At 48.1% G+C, this 19546-nt stretch overlaps 6 protein-coding genes across 6 annotated transcripts; 4 read left to right on the forward strand and 2 right to left on the reverse strand.

Annotated features, from left to right (window-relative positions):
• Positions 1-317: 317 nt before the first annotated feature.
• ANOM_000418 (Zn(II)2Cys6 transcription factor) lies at positions 318-1933 on the reverse strand (the record flags this gene model as incomplete). Its single annotated transcript, XM_015545676.1, has 3 exons — positions 318-1178; positions 1256-1296; positions 1351-1933. 3 exons carry the CDS (start codon positions 1931-1933, stop codon positions 318-320), a joined length of 1485 nt encoding a protein of 494 aa, XP_015412290.1.
• A 1317-nt stretch (positions 1934-3250) lies between these two features.
• Positions 3251-5298, forward strand: ANOM_000419 (uncharacterized protein; the record flags this gene model as incomplete). The annotated part of the gene is made up of 3 exons (XM_015545677.1): positions 3251-3815; positions 3868-4667; positions 5161-5298. 3 exons carry the CDS (start codon positions 3251-3253, stop codon positions 5296-5298), a joined length of 1503 nt encoding a protein of 500 aa, XP_015412291.1.
• Positions 5299-5704: 406 nt separating this feature from the next.
• ANOM_000420 (uncharacterized protein) lies at positions 5705-6661 on the reverse strand (the record flags this gene model as incomplete). The annotated part of the gene is made up of 1 exon (XM_015545678.1): positions 5705-6661. One exon carries the CDS (start codon positions 6659-6661, stop codon positions 5705-5707), a length of 957 nt encoding a protein of 318 aa, XP_015412303.1.
• A 292-nt stretch (positions 6662-6953) lies between these two features.
• ANOM_000421 (transcription factor domain-containing protein) lies at positions 6954-9226 on the forward strand (the record flags this gene model as incomplete). The annotated part of the gene is made up of 3 exons (XM_015545679.1): positions 6954-7127; positions 7235-7776; positions 8017-9226. The coding sequence occupies 3 exons, from the start codon at positions 6954-6956 to the stop codon at positions 9224-9226; spliced, it is 1926 nt and encodes a 641-aa protein (XP_015412302.1).
• A 4590-nt stretch (positions 9227-13816) lies between these two features.
• ANOM_000422 (uncharacterized protein) lies at positions 13817-15268 on the forward strand (the record flags this gene model as incomplete). Its single annotated transcript, XM_015545680.1, has 1 exon — positions 13817-15268. The coding sequence occupies one exon, from the start codon at positions 13817-13819 to the stop codon at positions 15266-15268; it is 1452 nt and encodes a 483-aa protein (XP_015412305.1).
• Positions 15269-16339: 1071 nt separating this feature from the next.
• ANOM_000423 (LPS glycosyltransferase) lies at positions 16340-17673 on the forward strand (the record flags this gene model as incomplete). The annotated part of the gene is made up of 4 exons (XM_015545681.1): positions 16340-16544; positions 16605-16748; positions 16801-16877; positions 16941-17673. The coding sequence occupies exons 1-4, from the start codon at positions 16377-16379 to the stop codon at positions 17671-17673; spliced, it is 1122 nt and encodes a 373-aa protein (XP_015412304.1). The 5' UTR covers positions 16340-16376.
• Positions 17674-19546: the final 1873 nt, after the last annotated feature.

Consider the following 19546-nt stretch of genomic DNA (forward strand, 5'->3'; position numbering starts at 1 on the left):
TGGTTGTTTGTTGTATATACGCGTGTATCCATAGAGTTGTATATAGCGAGTCCATGATGACATCTTCATATGAAAATGGATGCGAAGCCGCATTTGGGAGTAACGTGCTAGGACTTGCCAATCAGACACATTCACACGGACAGCAGTAAGAGGAATGGACACCTTGATGCCGGACGTGATATACGTAGTCTAAATGTTGCATTTTTGCATCCTGTATGAAGGAGGCGAAGGCCATCAGAGGCAGAGTCGTCGTTCGCGGTGATAAGTGAGACAAATGACGTAAGCAAGCCGTTTCCCATTTGCATTCATGCCACCGGCTAAACCAGAATTACTGGGAACTGAAGGTGGAGTATATCATTGACTGCAGCCGTTGAGCGATCTTCACCCTTTTCCTGCTCTCCACAGGAGGCTGATGCGAAACAGCGATTCGGATTCCGATCGCGCCGCCACTTCTGTCGCAAAAACGCGGCACTTTGACAAAGTATATCGGACCGCCATATGTCATAGATTTGTCCCAGTCTTATGCTAATGGCCCGTTGGTGTGTACTCTCCACGGCAGAGAGCCCAGCTACAACCAGCGGCCAGCAAAGAATGTTATTCGACGGGGCGTCGGGTGGTAGATGGCCCAAATTGTCAGCGAATGCTATGACAAGCGCCTGAATAGGTGGACTGTCGTCAGACAGCGCGGGATCTAGAACCTTTTTGATATATATCAGACATGCCAGGCGGTAGAGTTCGGATGTTATTGCGTCATTAAGCCAGGCGATATCTGCGTCTGTTCTTGGGGGAAGCTCAAGTTGCCAGGTGATCAATTGCTGCGCAAGCCCGGTAAGCTCTGTTCGTGCCGGTGAGTCGTGGAACTGCCGCTCGGATGCGACCTTCTCCGCCAACATGGATATTCGAAAGATACACATGAATAGACGCTGCGATGTGCCCATGACATTGCCTTGCTGGAGATATTGGGTGACAATGGGAGAGCTGAAGATGGCAGATGCTTGACTAAGCGAAAGTCTAGAGCCGTGCGAGAAGGCTACTAGGGAGAAATAGTAGCAAAATAGTTCGAACAAAAAGCTTCGTAGTGGCAGGTCGTCGGGAGTGTCATGCAGGCGACGAAGCAGGAGCGCGGCGGCAGCGTTAAGATGGGGCACTATGCGCGTGCTGTTTGTAAAGTTCTGACACTGCTACCTTTAGTTTCTAAATCGAAGCCAAATCGGAGACAGCGAAGCGGAACAGGTTCCGTCGCGTTGGCGCATACCTCATGCAGACACAACAGTAGGACTGCCAAAGGGGTGTAATCTAATAAAGGTCAGCGTTCAAGTAGCAAGTTCCATGACATGTCTCATTACTAACCGGATCCCGGCAGGTTGTATGCAGCCACAGCAGTCAGCTCCTCGTTCAGCGATCCCTGCAAAGCGGAAACGGCCTTCCCATAGTACTCTACTGCTACGGCTCGCACTTCGACATCGCCACGACAATATTTGGCCAGATCAGCCGAGGCTATCATGAGAACACAATTATGAACCAGTAGGTTTTGCGAGACCGCGGGCAGCAAATATTGCAGAAAGTCTGATCTGCGTTTCCCAGTCCTGGTTGATAACCACCTTGGGCTGTGATCTATAAAATGTGACAACAGCCGCTGCACCATCCCGGGCTTCGGGATGGCGAACACATTGACCATTTTCTGTGCCTCATGCGGCAGTTGGGTCACCGCAAGCTGCCGACGACAACGTGGCCGTCGTGTTTTAGACACCAGCTCATTAGAAACCCACTCGCAGGGAAGCTGATTTCTGTTGCAACCACTGCATATCGGGTGCCGTTCGTCGCACTTTTTCTTACGGCGTCGGCACGTTAAGCAGCCTGTTCGAGATCGGGTTGAGACATTACCCATGGTCGGTACAAGGAAGGTATCATCGATACGGTAATTATATCCCATGTCCAATGGCTCGTTGAACCGTAGTGGCTGCGTACGAGTGAACGTCAGATGGGATTGCGCAGATCTAACCGGTCCACAGGCAGCGCTGGGGAATGCCCGTGACTCAGATGTGTTGCAGGTCTACCCACCCTGCTATACTAGCTTTGATGAACAGGTCTGTGAGCCGGGACAGGAATGGATATGGGACCAAAATCGAATGATTGCATGGAGCATTTCGGTCCTGCTGGCAGCCGATGCGCTATCCCTGATCGGGTATGACTGGTGGGTCCGGTGGGTCTCAATGCTGATTGGTCCTCGGGACCGCGTTCTTTCTGCTGGTAGACTTCAATATAGCATCATATGGAGTAGACTACCTAATCATTTTCATATAGTGTCTACTAGTACAAGACCCAATAGACAGAACAATCCCCGGTAATCCAGTAGTACGAAGATGCTTGACTGTGGCCGGGGTGTACGTAGAATGTCTCAACCGTCGCCTGAGCACTCTTTCAGTTCACACCTATCAAGCTGGGAAATGGTGTTTGTGGCACGCCAGGGTATCTTCCGTGCCTATCGCTCGTATTCAGCTTCCGATAGAAAGAAGGGCGTCAACCAAGCTCTAATTTGTGGGTCGGTAGTAGCGAACCACCTACAAATCGTCCCAGTGCCTAAGAGAAGCTTCATCTCCGGAAGTATGGTATGTAGCCAAGAACTAGATTATTAGGTCATGGTAAGCGAAGAGTTCGTTATACGAGCTCTCGTTTGATCAAGAGCGGTGAAAACTGTGCTCCAAGCGATGGTCGGTAAGGATGGTTTCATTTCGTTCTGCGACACTACAAATGAGATACGGTTATCGTTATGTAGGAAAAAGAAGCAAAAATCCCCGGCTAGCCATGTGTCTCAAATCTTCCCACGTCATAGGTCTAGAGATACACAGACTGCTTCCCTAACCCAGACGGAATTCCGGCTATACAACATAATTTGTGCCTATGTCCCAGGCCGGTCAACCTGAATATGTCTTAGATCCCCTCAGTCTCACCGCCATGTTGTTGCTGCTGTTGCTGCTGCTGTTGCTGCTGCGGCTGTTGTTATTCAAAAGCAGGGTCGCCCATCACTATCCCTTAATCTGCTCCATCTGCTCTGTCTGCTCTGTCTGCTCTGTCTGCTCTGTCTGCTCTGTCTGCTCTGTCTGCTCTGTCTGCTCTGTCTGCTCTGTCTGCTCTGTCTGCTCTGTCTGCTCTGTCTGCTCTGTGTGATGTGTCTGTCCTGGCTCCTCCATTTCCTCTCACTACTTAATCTCGTCCAAGTCCCAGCTGTTGTTGTGTTTTGAAGTTCATGATGGATGACTGTAAAGTTAGTGACCCCTTCCGCCAGGGCCAAGATGAAGTCGCGGGCCACCCCGGCTTCAGACATTACCTTCAACTCTATCACTCCAAGGATCAGCCCTCTGGCTATCATTCGGATGAATTGCCATCCGAAGGATCCAATCCTCGCAATTCGGTTCGTGACAGTCGGCGGAAGATTCGTCGTTCAAATTCACCACGTCACTCCAAGCACAACGTCGTTCCCCAATCGATCTCTCCCCCTGTATTGTCACCGTCGAAACAGAGTGGGTGGTCAATCCTCGATTCCAAGGTGTTCGAATGCAACTGGGATCTTTCCGATCTTATGATAGAGCTTCTTAGTGTCCCTCATGGGTCTTCGGTGTCGGGTGATTCCTATGCTCACCCGGATGTAATTGGCATAGAGAAGGACCTTTTCGATATGCTGACATTGACAAAATCAGAAAAAGGTGTTAAGGTGTTGACCTGTAGGGAATACGTTGCAGAGATGTACGGCAAAGAAGGGGTTAGGCTTCTGAGCCATATCATACGAGCTCAGATGAACGATGACCACAAATCCGGTGAGTGAGTGTTTGCAAGTACATGTCATTATCAGTTTTAACAAAGGAATAGATGACAATGACATGTTGGTTCAGATAGGCACGTTGAGCCTTTTTGTTCTGTTGCGACCATCGCTTAGCCACCTCTGGGACTTACTCCTGTGGGTATGCCTGACATTCCGTCGACCAGTGCGGGGAAACGTCTCTGTGTCAACGGGGATAATCGATGGGAATAAGGTGGCTCTCAAACGTTTAACTCAGTTGGAAAGGCTAGCGAATAGCTGTTGGCTCAGTCTCTTCGAAACCGCGGTCATTGCGTCAGACCCTCGCATTCAGCCCGAAGAGGGATTCCACTTGAATCTGAACTTCCATCTCATGCTTCAATTGGCAGCAGTCGAGTATCCAGTCATGGTTGACCCTGGCCTGGTACTCATGGGATACTCAACTGCTCTCGTCCCTGTGCGGAAGGATCATGAATCAGTCCTCTGGCACCTGGAAACAGCGAACCACGACTTTCAATTGCGAACCACTGAACTTGCAACAGTCAAGAGAGATTGGATGAAGACAACAAAGTTGGAGGACCTCCAAACAAAGACGGTCTTGCTGGGCTGGTGCCCAGAGGCAGTGACGCAACTAGGAACGAAAAATGTAAATTCCACAATCGGATGGTCTGATGCGAAGCCCAAACACACTACATGGAGTTGGACTGGAGCAAGCCTGCAGTTGATAGCAACGAGCGTATCTCCGTTTCAGATTGGAGGAGGGTTCAGCATAGCCTTTGAGAGAAGAATCAACACACTACGATTCAGCCCTCAGAGAAACTATGCCAAATGCCTCCGCAGTAGTGCAATGGAGCCAATTATTCTGTATGATGTTAGTGAGTCGAGGGCTTGGCTCGTCCCCTTGATTATCGTGTTCCATCAAATGCTCCTAGCATACTGCGAAAGAATACCAGAGGTATCCTCGAAAGGAACCGTACCAATAATGAAGGCTCCGTCCATCGGTGCTGATCAATCGTTGCGCCACCTTCAATCTTGCGGTTCATTGGTGATTGAAGGCTCCGGAGACGACAAGCTGACTGTTCGGGAATTAATACTTGGCTTTTCTGTCAATATGTCCAAAGCTCGCTTGCATGCCCGACCACATTTGGATGTAGAGAATGAAGTACCTTGGCTGTATTCCCCACTACACCGTGATATGCAGGAATATCCTAGAAGGTGCAGAGCTGTTGGTTGCAAATCTCATTGTAGACAGCATAACCGCTGTTCTCTACAATAGTGCTGTCCGTAGTCGATTTTGATGGGTTGTTCGATCCACAGATATTCGTGCAAGATTGCATCTTCTTCATCCTCACCAGCATTATCAGGCGGCTCACGACCCTTGCGCACCGTTTCCGGGCGGCCACAAGCTGTGGAGTGAGTTCATCGTACAGTTCGCCGCGCTCCATTCGGCAGGGGTTGTTATCTTCGTTGATGTTGGTCAACATGGGGGAACTGGCGGCTGAAACCAGCAAACAGAACGGCAAATAGTCAGAACCAGAGGTATTTCAAGGACAGGTAGAGGATAACCGGGCTTTTTAAAAGCAATCTCAAGGATACTCCTACAGGATATAAATATTTGCCTGGCCGACTTGTCGAACTTTGGTAAGCGACCAGTCTAGCCATACCAAGCGATGGAATAGCCGCCATGGTGGAGCAGAAAACTACTGATCTTAGCAGTCATGTTCAGAAGAGCGCCCTTTATTAAATTAACTAATAGACTATTAAGATACGCAACTTTCCAGGGTATCAATAGGGCACGATTATGTAGAACCAAAAAAAAGATGACTAAGACTTTGCGACACAAATGAAAAAGATGGCGAGAAAGTGGCTTTGAAGTAGCACTGAAGCCGACCGGCCAAGAACGATATTTTAGTTCTGTGCTGACGCAGACCTCTTCTGCTCACTCAACTGAGGCTGGTCACCCTCTTTATCCGGCTGTAATGCCAGGCAGCTATAGTCTCCAGGCTGCGTAGATCCATTGGGAATATGAAACCGCCTGTCAAAGCGGCTAAAGGTCAAAAGACTGAGGATCATGATCTCCAACACGAAGTTGAACACGTAGAAGCATGCCTTGGAGTCATACCAGGGTGGGTTGGTTACAGGCTGTGGAGGGGACCAGTTGGCACCAGCTTTGAACCCGGCAATGAGAATACATAGGCACGACGAAATAATGACAATTATGGCTTTGGTAGTCGTCCTCCCCTGCCCGAAGGGGTCCTCCTGTGGTGATCTGGGTAGGATAAATGCGATGGAGACCTGTACAAGAGGAAGACAGGTAAATATGAGGAGATAGGTAATGGCTGCCAGTTGGACGTCGCGACATTGGGACCGAGTATGCATATTGAGCGTGTATAAGGATACCACTGTGGATGTGATTACCATCACCAATGCCCCAAGAATCAAGGCATAAAGAAGCTTGGAGCCTTGGCGCAGGATAGGGTGCCAGCCGATGTGAGGCTGCTTGCTGCGGAGAATACGCTGGGCGAGGATGAAGTTGATGATGTACGCCAGGAGAACTCCCGCATTGACAAAGATATTGGCGGCAATGGCGAGTCGGACATTGTGTTGTCGATTGGCCCAGGCTATGCGCAGGACCAGGGTGGTGATCCTTGCCATGCAGAAACCAAATAGCATCGCAGACTTCACGAACTTGTGGCCCCTCCGGCGGTTTTTCTGGAAGATAGTCATGTTTGTAGCGGCGAAGGCGATATACAAGACCAGGAAGACTGCACATATTGGGACGTCTGGTATGATGGTTGGAAGACCTCCCATCCCCGCGGTTGTGGACGCATATGGCCCACCACGAATCTGCAAAGACGAGGACATTTTCGGAAATAAATTTCTTGGAGGTCTGATGACAGGTCGTAGTGGTATTTCACTGCATTTGATCCTTGCAGTGAGAGGAGGCCTCCCAATGCGAGTGATATGGTCGTAGAGCACTATAAGAAATCCGATTCGCAATTCGGACGAATTACGGTTCCGCGGACCAACAGATTGGTCCGCTCCGACGCGCAACCTCACTTCATCCTACCACCACCACCATTAAATCACCCTATATTCTATTCCCTCCATCCTAATTCTAAACTTAATCTCGGAATTTCGGATGCCGGCCTTGAAAATGTCTCCGTCCGACATGCCCCGCTCCGGCTTACGGAAAGGAACGAAAAGCTGCACCGAGTGTAGGTTGGTTGTCAAACTTTACAAGATCTCCACGTCTGATCTCGGAAGACAGGTAGACGACGGAAAGTTCGCTGCATTAGAATTCCTCGAGAAGCGGATACATGTCAACAATGTGAGGATCGAGGGGTAGCCTGTACTGCACAGGTGTCGAAAAGGACGCAATCATCGCAACCCTCACGAATCCCATCACGACTTCGCATCGCTCAGCTCGAATCACAGGTCGCGCAGTTAACAGGTGTTGTGAACAACATCGAATGCAAGCTTGGCTATAAACCATCTCAGATCGCTAGCAGTAAAGACGACCGATTCTCGGGCTCCGACGACGAGGAAGGAGAAAGTAGTGGGTCGGATATTCCCATGGCTGAAAGACCATCACACCTGCAATCGCTATTCCAGAACCACTGGCTGAGCGCTGATCCATGCCAACATGAGCAGCAGGCGGAGCAACGTATGGATAAAATCTTTGCGCAATTGTCGATCGATGTGCGACCAAAACTCCAAAACATGATTCCACCAAAGGATGAAGTTGCGGATATTGCACGATCTCCCTACGATTGGCTGACCTTGCTTCATACACTATTCCCACAACCTCTGATGCTGAAGTCTCCACAAGAACTACTAAAGAGTTATGAGTCAATGTGTAGTCCCAACATAGATGTTATCATGCTAGCCTCTTGGCTCCTTACACTTGCACTTACCGCACAGCAAATCCATCTAGGACAGGAAGATTCCGACGTATATTTACAAAAGTGCCAGAGGAGGTTTGAATTTTGCCAGTCGATTATACATATAGTGGATGATACACTACTCTGCCATGATCGATTGGTGGGAACGATTCAAGGGCTTGGGATGGCTCTACATTTCATTAGACTGTGAGCGTTATCCCTATAGGAGAAACACCAAGAAAGAACAAAAGTGACTTGTGCACTGTGTCCTTATTTACGTGATATCGCTCCATTTCGCTTACCTTTGGGGTTTTACCATATGCTAACAGGTAGAAGGCAAGTAGGTCAAGGAAACTTTCAAAAGGCCTGGATTAAATTACGCCACATCATTGCCATAGCAGAATTGATGGGCTTACCTAGAGTATTCCAAGCCGTACGCTTCAACCAACCCACCGGCGCGAACGACACCTCGTTTCACAAGGTGCAGTTGTGGCAAGCAATTTGTAATATAGAACGGCTAAATGGAATGATCCTAAATCTTCCCCCAGGGACCGCACGGTATCAACTTACAACTGCTTCTCCACTTAATGTCGATGGCAGCATCCACATCACAACTTATCTCACCAGGCTTTTCAACATTTATATCAAGGTGTATGATCTGGATGAACTCAGTTATACACATGAATCTAGTATGAAAACGCAGATGGCCGCTCTGGAGATGGCTCAGGCCCTTGGGGAACTCGCGGGCCAGGCGCCAGATACATGGTGGGCAGGTGATGAACGAGATCACGTAACACCGGACGATGTTGTACAGTTTTTACATTACTGTGTCCTCATGAGAGTCTACCTACCGTTCGTGCTGAAGCAGAACCTTGGAGATGAGCTCATGTACGCTCGGCTACCGTGCATGAATGCTTGTGAATCAGTGGCACGCCGGTATTTAGCACTCCGGAGAAAGCTGCCCGTGGGCTTGTTCATGGCTCGAGTATTGGATCTGCAAGCCCTTACTGCAGCGTCCGTACTCCTTCTCCTCTCCCACCACATCCGCTCAACCGACCGTCATAGCCTCCGGGTTGATACAAGGAACCTCCATGCAGTAGTCTCGGAGGTCATCACTTTGATTGGCGAAAGGGCGAGAGACCCGACCAATTCCGAACTTGCAGTTGAGGCCTACAATACTCTTCGCGCTTTAGACCAGCTCCTTCGCCAAGACAACCACACTGGCGAGGCTGAAAGATTAACAGTTACAGTCCCGTTACTGGGAAAGATACATGTCCGACGTAACACCCGCTTAGCTCCGCGACCCCGGGTACCTAACCAGTCGTCGTCTCAGCCAGAGCCAAATGTAGATATTCAACGGTGGATTTCTGCATCACATCCACTGCAGAGTCAACCCAGCCTCGGCACGAACGTAGCTGCAAACGATAATTCAGCTCCCGACGAATGGCGATTGACTGACCTTTCCTGGTCAATTGAGGGCAGCCTTGATAACCTACTGGAAGATGTTTTCTTGAACGAGAGTATTGGGCAGTATATAAACATGTGAATTGCAGATCTGTTTCTTACCAGTGGTGTCTCTTTTGTTCTCATATATCTATTATTCTAGGCATGGTCTTTTTTTCGATTTCTCAGTGGGAGTCAGAATATTCGAATATAGACACCAACTTACACATGTCACAATTTCTCCAATCGCCATCATCAGTCAAGATGCCGTATATATCACGACCTTTCGTGATACTAGTCCACATTAGCCATGGCATTGGCCGCATCCATCAGGCTATAGACAATAGGTGATCACAATACCGATCCTGGAAGCTGGGGTTCGGTTTTGGGTAAGGGCAATATGCAGCTAGGAATGTGGAAACATTCATCATTATCACCCGCAGCACTCGGCAGACGCCAATGTACGAGTAAATCGTCTATTAGGTTTCTATTAGAGACTTCTTATCATTGTAGGTTTTACTGGAAGGAGGATGAAAGAAAACCTTGTTTATCTCTTTCTTTGTACACAGAGTGCTTCCCTCTCGCTCGGCTATAAGTACTAGATCAGTCTATTTCTAAACAAAAAGGATAGCCTCAAAAAGACTTCAGCCACACATCCCGAGTGGAAAAGGCCTCACCGAAACACCTCTCGTTGTTAAGTGGAATTATTCCTTGTCAAACTTAGAGAACCCTTGCCCCAAACGCCCCGTCCTAATATAACAAAGAGACTGCAATTCATATTATATCGCATATTGGCTGGATTGAACACAGGGGATCAACTAGTCTATCCCCTTTAATCAAATGATTCAACAAGCTGGGATACTATTTAGACTGATATCAAGAGCCTCAGGTTCCCGCTACACTTTTCACTGCAGCATGATCACTGTTCTCTATCTCCATATTCCTCAAGTTTCTTCTTCTTCTTCTTCTTCTTCTTCTTCTTCTTCTTCTTCTTCTTCTTCTTCTTCTTCTTCTTCTTCTTCTTCTTCGTCTTTTATTGTGTTCTTTTTCGATTGTGTCTGACTCGCAAAAGGATGCATCAATCGTGGAAGATTTTTATTACATATCTATCAGTGTTGGTTGCAAGCCAGGGGGTATTGATGGGAGAATCATATCTTCTGCACCAACTTTGTCCACACCTGGATGTTGTGGGTATAAATGATGTTGGTCAACGTATACGTCCGCCTGCACGAGATCCTTCACCAAATAGCCAACCGCGCTCACCGCCTCCGCCAAACCCGTCATCACGACCACCTGCACAATATCTGCTTGGCGACTGCGTGGCGCAGTCAGATTCTGTGTACCGTCTAACTACACAGCTGAACTTGGACCTCTGTCTTGGCTGGGATGGAACCACACGGAGCCTCGTGGCAAGATCTAATGGAAACGGGATTATGATCGGAGGATGCTCGGCTTGTGCTTATGAATACATTCGGAGACTAGGCAGATGGGATTTGAGTTGTTGGTGCACCAACGTGCCCGACACGTCTAAAGTCCCGGTGCCAAATGGGAACTTTATGGCTGCTCCGGTCAGATTTGACTTGGGTAAGTACCGGCAGAATTAGAACCAGATCGTTCTTTAACTCAATGCCACATAGATCGAGTGTTAAGAGTCCGAGATCGACATGTGTATTGCCATCAGCACCAATCAACGAGATATCGAGCAGGGCAAGTTCTCCAGTAGGATATTCATCGAGTTCCGCCTTGTTCCGGGGTAAAATGGGTGGCTTTGAAGCATCGTGATTGCTATCTGTAATACTAGTTTCCTAGGATGAGGGAAGTCTTGTCCAAACGTCCTGCAGCGTCAGTCCCATCTATTCTGTGGATTGGGCAGAAATCACACTGTTTTTCATCACCTTTTAATAAAAGCCTTGCTATATCTGAAAACTTCTAAGACCGACATGATTATGCGTTTTCCGATAGAAACCTGCCTATCGGGTAAGGATAGGTAAATAGACAGTAGTAAAAGAGAAAGCGTAAATGATAATAGCAACAGTCAATGGCACAGGTATGCTCGTAAGACGCAAAGTAAAGTAAGCTTCCTAACGGATATATGAGGTTCATTGAGTTAATATCACCTTTCAATCTGTTATAGTATATGCTATGGGAGCCATGAGACTTAATAAACCAAACACAGGAATCACTCGTAGGAACCCGGTTGATGAAAGACGAGTAATAGAAGGCCAAGCCCACCAAGGTCTGCAAGGATAGCATTATCCTGCTGCTCTGTTTCTTCTCTCTGGGCTCCAGTACAGAGACATACTACTGTCAAATTCCCAGGCTACCGACTCGAATTCCGTTCAATCAAGCATTCTACCCACTCGGGCTTCCCTGTAACCTTCCAAAGCAAGTTAGTCAAAGATGGGGTTTCATTTGGTCGGTTTCGGTGATTACAGTGGCGTTGCACTCGTCTCCATGGTATCGGTACTAGATTAGTATTCTTGTGCCAAAATGGCTTCCAGCCCCTGTCGCATCTTCGTCCCAGGCAGGCATGCGGCTTGCCAAAAACTCTTTGGTTTGGGGATTTTGGTCCGAAGCGACACCAAAATGAGTTGCTGTTCGAATACCACCTCGGATGTCACAACTTTTTATACAGTCAGTCTCCCGGTTTTTGGTCATTCTGTGGCTGGATCAACTACCGCCTTTATACCCCTTTTTTCCTTGGTCGATTTTGGATAGTCTTCAAGTTGTCGCGGGGGCTCGTCCAGGTCTCTGCTGTAAGAGGGGGGACTGCTCCCGCAAGGTTGACAGAGAGGAAGTCAAGAAACCCAGAGACAAACGTGCTCTCCATTTCGAAACGATTCTAGTCAGGTTAGGTGAAAACAAAAGAGTGTTCGGAGAAGTGCTCCGTAGGCTGTTTTTCTATACAATCCTTTTGGGGAACGGTTGGCTTTGATCTAAAGACGGGTAAGTGTTTCTGAGTTGGAAGAGAAGCACTGTATTCCGCCGCTCAAAACCATTATCCTACAAAAAGCACAAACATCTTAAGGTATCAAAGTTTTTAAAGTCACCTGGTAGGCTACAACCCGGGGACCTTTCTCTCTTTGTGGTTTCTGTGTTCTGTGATGTGAGAATGTAATACGAACCACTCTGTACTGCCATTGACCGAGAATGAATCATCATGACAAAGGGGAATAGAGGGCAAAAAGGTGTGGAATCAACCAAGATGCTAGACTATGGTTGCCCGGCTCGAAGTTTGATGCCCACCGCGGTAATCTTTGTGATCTTGTGGGCTTGACTTTTTCATTGTACTATTCGTATCCTCCAGCACAGCTTATCCTTGGAACGCTACTAGTAGACCCACGCTAAAGCAGTTAATATTCTATCTAGATCAATCGGTGTGTCAGATTTACTCACCAGTCCTCAATAACACTGCTTACCAGGTCGCCTTACCACAAAGTACACTAGATCTTAGATTTCCTCTGCATGGAAACGAGAAAGCCTCCGGGATAATGAGCCACATTCCAAACTCGAACGTGAACGGCTAGCTAAGGACTGTGCCAAGAATTGGCGCCCGATATATCACGAGCCGTGGTGTGAGAGCCGATGTGGGACGTCTACGCGATAGAGATAGATTGCTCCAACGCCAGCTTCCACTAGAAGAACCCAGCTTTTCGGAGGATGAGCATGAGCTGTGGCTATGCGAGGATCTGGGCGTGAGATGCAGAATGTATCAGGATTAAAAAACGATAAGGGCAAAAATAGAACCGTCCCAGGTGAGGATCGAACTCACAACCTCCTGATTAACAGTCAGACGCGCTAACCAATTGCGCCACCGAGACAAGTTGTTGAAAGACGATTTGTAGCTTTAAATCATACGCCATGACGTTCTCAGCATACGAAAAAGGGCCGGATAAGGCCGTGGCCGCCTCCACAGGATCATTGTCTACCGCGATTCCTGAATATGAGACACTGCGTCCACACAACAGAGATAATTGAATCAATAAGAAAACAGTAGATCCTTCTAAATCAGACTTTAATAGAGCAATACTTGCTTTGAGAGTCCACCTCAATCGAATTGAAAGCCACAAAGAAAGGGTGGCAGCCAGATATATATAATTAAACTACCTTGCACTACCTATCTGACTTCAACTTCTTGGCCAGAGTATTTTGAAAAAGGATTCCTCATCTAATCTGGGCTAATATTTTATGTACTATGCATACCGCTACAGGGAACTGTCTAGGGTTGTATATCTGCATTTATCTGAACGCGTACTCTGGAGTATAGAACGTGTTTCCACACTGGATAGGGAGTAGCCTGTACAGATAATGACAACCGGGAGCTCCTCCGGTGGATCTTGGTGGAGATGTCCACGCAAGAATCAAGAGACCCTAGTATGGTTACATTGACCCCTGTGACCCACCGTCCTATCAACCAATGATCCAGGCATGAATAGGGACTAACATTACGATCCCCGCTGTCAATTTGTAACACGCCATCTTATCTAGCACAATCGCAATATGTCCGGCCCATTTGCTAAACCACTAGGGCCATCTTGGCAGAACTAGGCAAGAGGTCCCTTCGCACCCTCCCACGAGGGCCCAATTTTTGACATTCTGGCCGGAAATCACAGCTCGGGGAATTTGTTGAGAAGTTGCCATGGGTCTCAATCTTTACGTTCTGTTCTGATAATCATAGTATGACCCCGGGACAATGTCATCCCTCTTCTTGCGACGTACCCGCCAGCGACTAAAACCACTCATTGCTGCCTCGGTTATTCTAGCGACCATCACGATTTTTCTTCTCTCGAGAACCCAGTCTCCCCAACCGCACGTTGAAACCGTCACTCTTCCTTCGTCTTCAGGAACCGGCGTTGTCGCGAATAACGATAGGAACTCCAGCAACTGCTATGTGGACGCTGAACTTCTAAGATCCCACGGATACAATTCTTCCGCGGAATACAGACGATGGGAGATTGCGGTACGGCGTTCAAAGAGTCATAATGGCGTCTCGGATACCCTCAATGTTCCCGTTCCCAAATTTGAAATCCTCGACCTAGACACCGACGAGGACCGGATATATCTCTCGGAGGCTCAATGTGTTCCAACCGCCACGATCGAAGCCCCCGCACCAAAAGCGCGAGCGGACGCCTCGCATATGATGTTCGGTGTTTCGACCTCCCTCGAGCGGCTGAGTGACTCCCTGGGCCCATTCGCCCACTGGGCAGGAGGGACCGGGGCCCGGATCTTCGCAATGGTCGACGTTGTACCCAAGAAGGAAAAGCTGAAGGTTCTGAATCGGGCCCAGGAGCTGGACATTAAGCTTACTATCATCGAGTCGAAGGAAGAATGGCTGGACCGATACTTCCGCTTGACCAAGGTACTCTGGGAGAATCGCGACGCGCACACGCAATGGGCCACCATTATCGATGACGATACGTTTTTCCCGTCGATGTCGAACCTAGTCGAGAGGCTCGCTACCTATGATGCTTCCAAACCGTATTACATTGGTGCCCCGACCGAGAACTGGGGACAGATGAATATCTTCTCCTTTATGGCGTACGGAGGTGCGGGGATATTCCTTTCTCTTCCCTTGCTTCAGCAGATGAACGAGGTCTACGACGTGTGTTACTCGTTCAAGGACCACGGTGATAAGCGGATCTCGCAGTGTATCTATCAACACACCACGACCAAGCTTACCTGGGAACGAGGGCTCTTCCAGGTGGACTTCGGCGGCGACGTGACTGGCTTCTTTGAATCTGGCCGACCGTTGCCGCTTTCGATACATCACTGGAAGTCCTGGTACGACGTGGACGTGGTTGCTCTCGGTAGGGCCGCGGCTATTTGCGGCGACGACTGTCCGCTTCGACGGTGGCGCATATCGGATCGATGGTACTTCATCAATGGGTTTTCTCTTGTCCAGTATTCGGCGCCGATGAACGATATGATCGGTATGGAGCAGACGTGGGATCCCAGTGACTGGGCGCGGGAGCAAGGCTACGCATTCAGTTTAGGACCGCTGCGCCCCAAAGACGAAAAGAAGGTATCCTTCCGGATGAAGAGCGCCGTCTTCGAAGGACAGAGACTCCGGCAGCTTTATGTCCATGAGCCAGACTCCGGTAGCCCACGGATCCTGGAGGTTGTTTGGAGAGTGACGGACGAGTAGGGCTGTCTTTTGCTCTTTTGTTGCGTTCTTATGGGCTTTCTTGTCGAATATTGTGTTTCACGTATTTTGTACTTATCTGTTGGACCTACATAGACGGTGGTCGCTATAGGGTATATCCTCTCTTATTCATACAGACAACATCCTATTTCATGGTAACGAGCTATGGGTGCTGGTTTATCTATAGCCGCGTCTAACATGAATCTCATCGGACTTCGATATCGGGTATATCATATCGTACAGAACAGAGAAAGTTTGCATTCGCATTCCGACAACAAAGCAGATAGGCTTTGTAGGAGAACCAGAAGGAGAAAACAAAAACTCCGAGCAGACTTGGCAGACACTGTCCAATATCTACTAGAATAAGGAGTAATGAAGAAGAAATTAGAAGTAGAGTTCATGCAGCAGGGTGTGCAATTCCAGCTTTGTGTAAGGCCTTTAACAATTGCTGTGTACATGCGAGTTGTATGCGTGATGCCCTGTTGGTAATAAACGGAGTGTATATTACCGTAATCCGATATTCTTAACTAGGAAACCTGAGGCATCCATCAGGCGACTTTCTTTGACTTCCGACTACATCGACGAGATAATGCAATCCAGACGTTCCCCCAAGAACGAGACAGGCCTAAACAGTCGCGTTTTATGGTCTTGTAGCAAAGACAGACCTCCGACGGACAGTCTTCTCGTTCGAACTTGAGCCAACTTCTCACTAAGTGGACCGTTCGGGTGGGTACATGCAGGGATCGGGAAGAACACACCAATAAAGCGTACATATGTGCTCAGCTCTGTTGGGCTGAAGCACCAGTGCGTCGCCGATCGGCGGCTAAGGAGCAGAAAAAGAGCGACGGTGCTCAGGGACAAGAAACGAAGAACGGGTCAAATTCGAACTTGCGCCTTCGCGTAACATCCGGACTGATGTCATTGGTCGTTCACCGTCAGTCCAGGCTCACCTCCCCTGCTCTTAGGGAAGGGAATATGGAGCTAGAGCGATTAAAGGGACAGCGACCCCCATGTTCATTGTTTGTCGTACCCGCGGGCGCCAGCCCGGTCGCATGCCTTCCGATTTCTCTCTTCCATTCTCCTAAATCCTGGGGTGGGAAACGTTGGCACAATGCACACCTTCACTACCCGAAGACTAACTGCCGCTTTGTTAATCATTGGTATTGGGTTATGGTTTACATGCTTTAGAAACGGTGACGGTTCCTGGGTCACTTCCGGAAAGAGTCCAGCCGATCCCGATGCGTTGCTTGATAGTAGAGTCAGAAACTCTACCCTAGGGGTATGTCCACATCATCTTCATGCGTCCTATGGGGGAAGTCTGACAGATTCCATCGTTCAGTTCCAGAAGATTTTCGCCATCGGTTTCAAAGAGCGTACCGATAAGCACGATGCGATCACGTTGGCAGCATCTTATACCGGGCTGGAAGTTGACTGGTTGGAAGGCGTCCGAGCCGCCAATATCCCTCCGAAAGCATATCCAGCTGTTCGTCTACATTGACTCTGCCTTCCACTCTACACCTCTGACAAGTGACTAGGTCTGGACGGAGGAGAAACATCGTGATAAACCGGCCGAGCTCGGAAGCTGGCGCGCCCATATGAATGCTCTACGATAGTATGTAATCGTTTGGAGAAACGAACAGAGTTCTGGACTAACGCAGGTCTCAATTGCCCATAGTATCGTGGAAAGCAAGATTAGCAGCGCTGTCCTTATGGAAGACGATTCAGACTGGGACGTGAATATTAAAACACAAATGGTCGAATTCGCACGGGGCACTCGGGCGCTTCAGGGAACAGATGGTATTCCCTTCTCCCCATACGGTGATAGCTGGGATATGCTATGGCTAGGACACTGTGGTATAAATTCACGTGGAGACCCAAAGTTTTATGTCATCCCTAACGATCTCACTGTTACGCCGCGACCCCATCAAAACGAGTTTGTCCGTCCTGGGCTGGCCGAGGACCCAAATTTCGAGAGTCATCGCCTCGTATTCTCTGCGGATAATGCTATCTGCTCATGGGCGATGGCATTTACATACGAAGGTGCCCGCAAAGCACTGACGGCGCTATCATATGTGGGCATCGACGAGCCTGTCGATCTAGGCTATAACTTCCTGTGCACTAATATCCTGCATGTCCCGTACCAATGCCTGTCATCGCATCCGAGTATCATGGGTACCTGGGCGCAACGTGGCCCGGCTTCACGAGACTCAGATATTACTGACGGTGACGATACGTGGCATGAAGCAAGCTCTCGGTCCCTCACCTACAGCACCATGCTCAATATTCTACCACTTGCGAATAACAAGACGACGATATCAGCAACGTGGGACGATGTACCGGCACCGAAAATTGATATTACGACGTTTAAGATACCCCGTGGTTATTTGTACACTCCTGATCCTGCGTGAATGTTTATCTATCTGTATCTTGCATTTCTTGTATTTCTGTTTATATCTCATTTACCTGCCATTTCCAAATATGTACCCAGCTGATATGAGAACGCTCTGGAGCAATGACAATAGTCTGATAGATGAACTCGGAACTTGATTCTGGAGCGGTGCTGGAAGTGTGGAACTTGAATTGTGTAGGTTTTCGGTGATTTCGAGACCTATAGCTCACACCCATGTTTAGCAGAGTAGGGAGAGGGGTTGTCGAGCCCCTCTGGACGATCATCGCTTAGTTGACCATTGTTTCTTTCTTCTATATCTTCTCTCCATGTCCCTCCAATTTTCCTTTTACATACTTCACCCTACATAAGATTCCCATTGTGTAGATACATGGACGAAGTGACATCTCTGGTAGTAAAGAACGATAGGCCTAATCAACTTCACCGTGTCAAGGAGCTACAGTTTCATGCGCTATTCGATCTTCCCCAACAGTCATGTCCGACCTAAGTCGGTTTCCTCGTATGGAAGATTCACGCACACATTGACACTTCGCTATATCCTACAAGCCATCAAGTATATAGCAGGGTCAGCTCAGAATCAGAACTAAATGAACGAAGGCGCGCCAACCCATAATGAGACTAGCGTAGAGTTGAATTCCATGTGACACGCTAACCCGGTTATGGACAACCCTTGGATCAGTGACCCCGTCGTAACCTAACGCAGGGGCGAAATCGAATCCCTGAGCGTTGTGGTAGCGTGTCAGTACAGCCTTTTTCAGTAACTCACCCAGGTTTCTAGATAGACAGACAGCATATAGGATATTGGGTGGCCTGTCTCCTTAGGCGGCTGTAAATCGTGTATTGTATATATTGTTTTGCGTTTCCCTTGCGCCCTCAGTCTAAGCCTTTTATTGGCCGGCAAGATATTGTATGAAAGAAGACGGGGCAACCGTGAACAACGTTGCAAGAATCTTCCCGGGCGGTGGGAAATAAAAATCGACCACAATCTTATATGGATGGACCCACTCACTTTGCAGAGACTGTATTCCATTTCGAGTCCCAGGAGCGCTTACCTGCAACGCCGCAGTTGCTCCTCTTTGCACATATCCATATATGCTCAACTAGTCAAAACCAGGGGTCACTAGCGACTCAATGCTGGAGCCGTGGACTACTGCATATTCACGAAGAAAATACATCGGCGATTTAGCGCTGTGAATATCCTTTATTTAGATATATCATTTATACTAGACCAATATGTACATTGTGTACCAACAAAGAATAGACTTCGATCGTGAGGTTCACTTGGCAGCAGTGATAGTGTCTCAATTTATGAAAAAGTTCCAACTTGGCTAGAGCTGACACCGAATTGTGTACAAGCTTGTCGAATCTAGTACTTTAAAGCTTCATTTTCTCTTTAACGGCTACTTGTTCGCCGAGTCCAAGAATCATAATTCCCCAGGAAGGTTCTACCTTAAAGTCCACAAAATGAGATGTAGAAGTTGCTTTTTGGGGCATAATCATAATCAGATTCAGCTGAATCATAATGCAGGCTGGAGCCACGACAGAACACGACCTATCTGCAATTTATGCATAGTAACGGAATTAGTATCAGAGTTTTTCTAGTTCACTACAAATATGTCATCCTGCTTTTTCTTCGTTAAGAACAGGTGTATTCTTATTGCTTATGTTGCACTTGCCTGATGACCCTTTATGCATTCCTTCATGTCTCATTATGCTACTGTTTGTGTACTGTTAGGTATCTTCATAGGTATGTGAGAAACATATGTGATTGCAGACGATAGTTTCGTTTATTCAAGTATGTACTGCTGCTATATAGTTGGCATTATATAGGTATCTCGGACGCGTGATCACATTCGCCTCTTGGCCCAATTCCC

The sequence above is a fragment of the Aspergillus nomiae genome, assembly GCF_001204775.2.
Source record: "Aspergillus nomiae NRRL 13137 chromosome Unknown contig00003, whole genome shotgun sequence".
NCBI lineage: Eukaryota > Fungi > Ascomycota > Eurotiomycetes > Eurotiales > Aspergillaceae > Aspergillus > Aspergillus nomiae.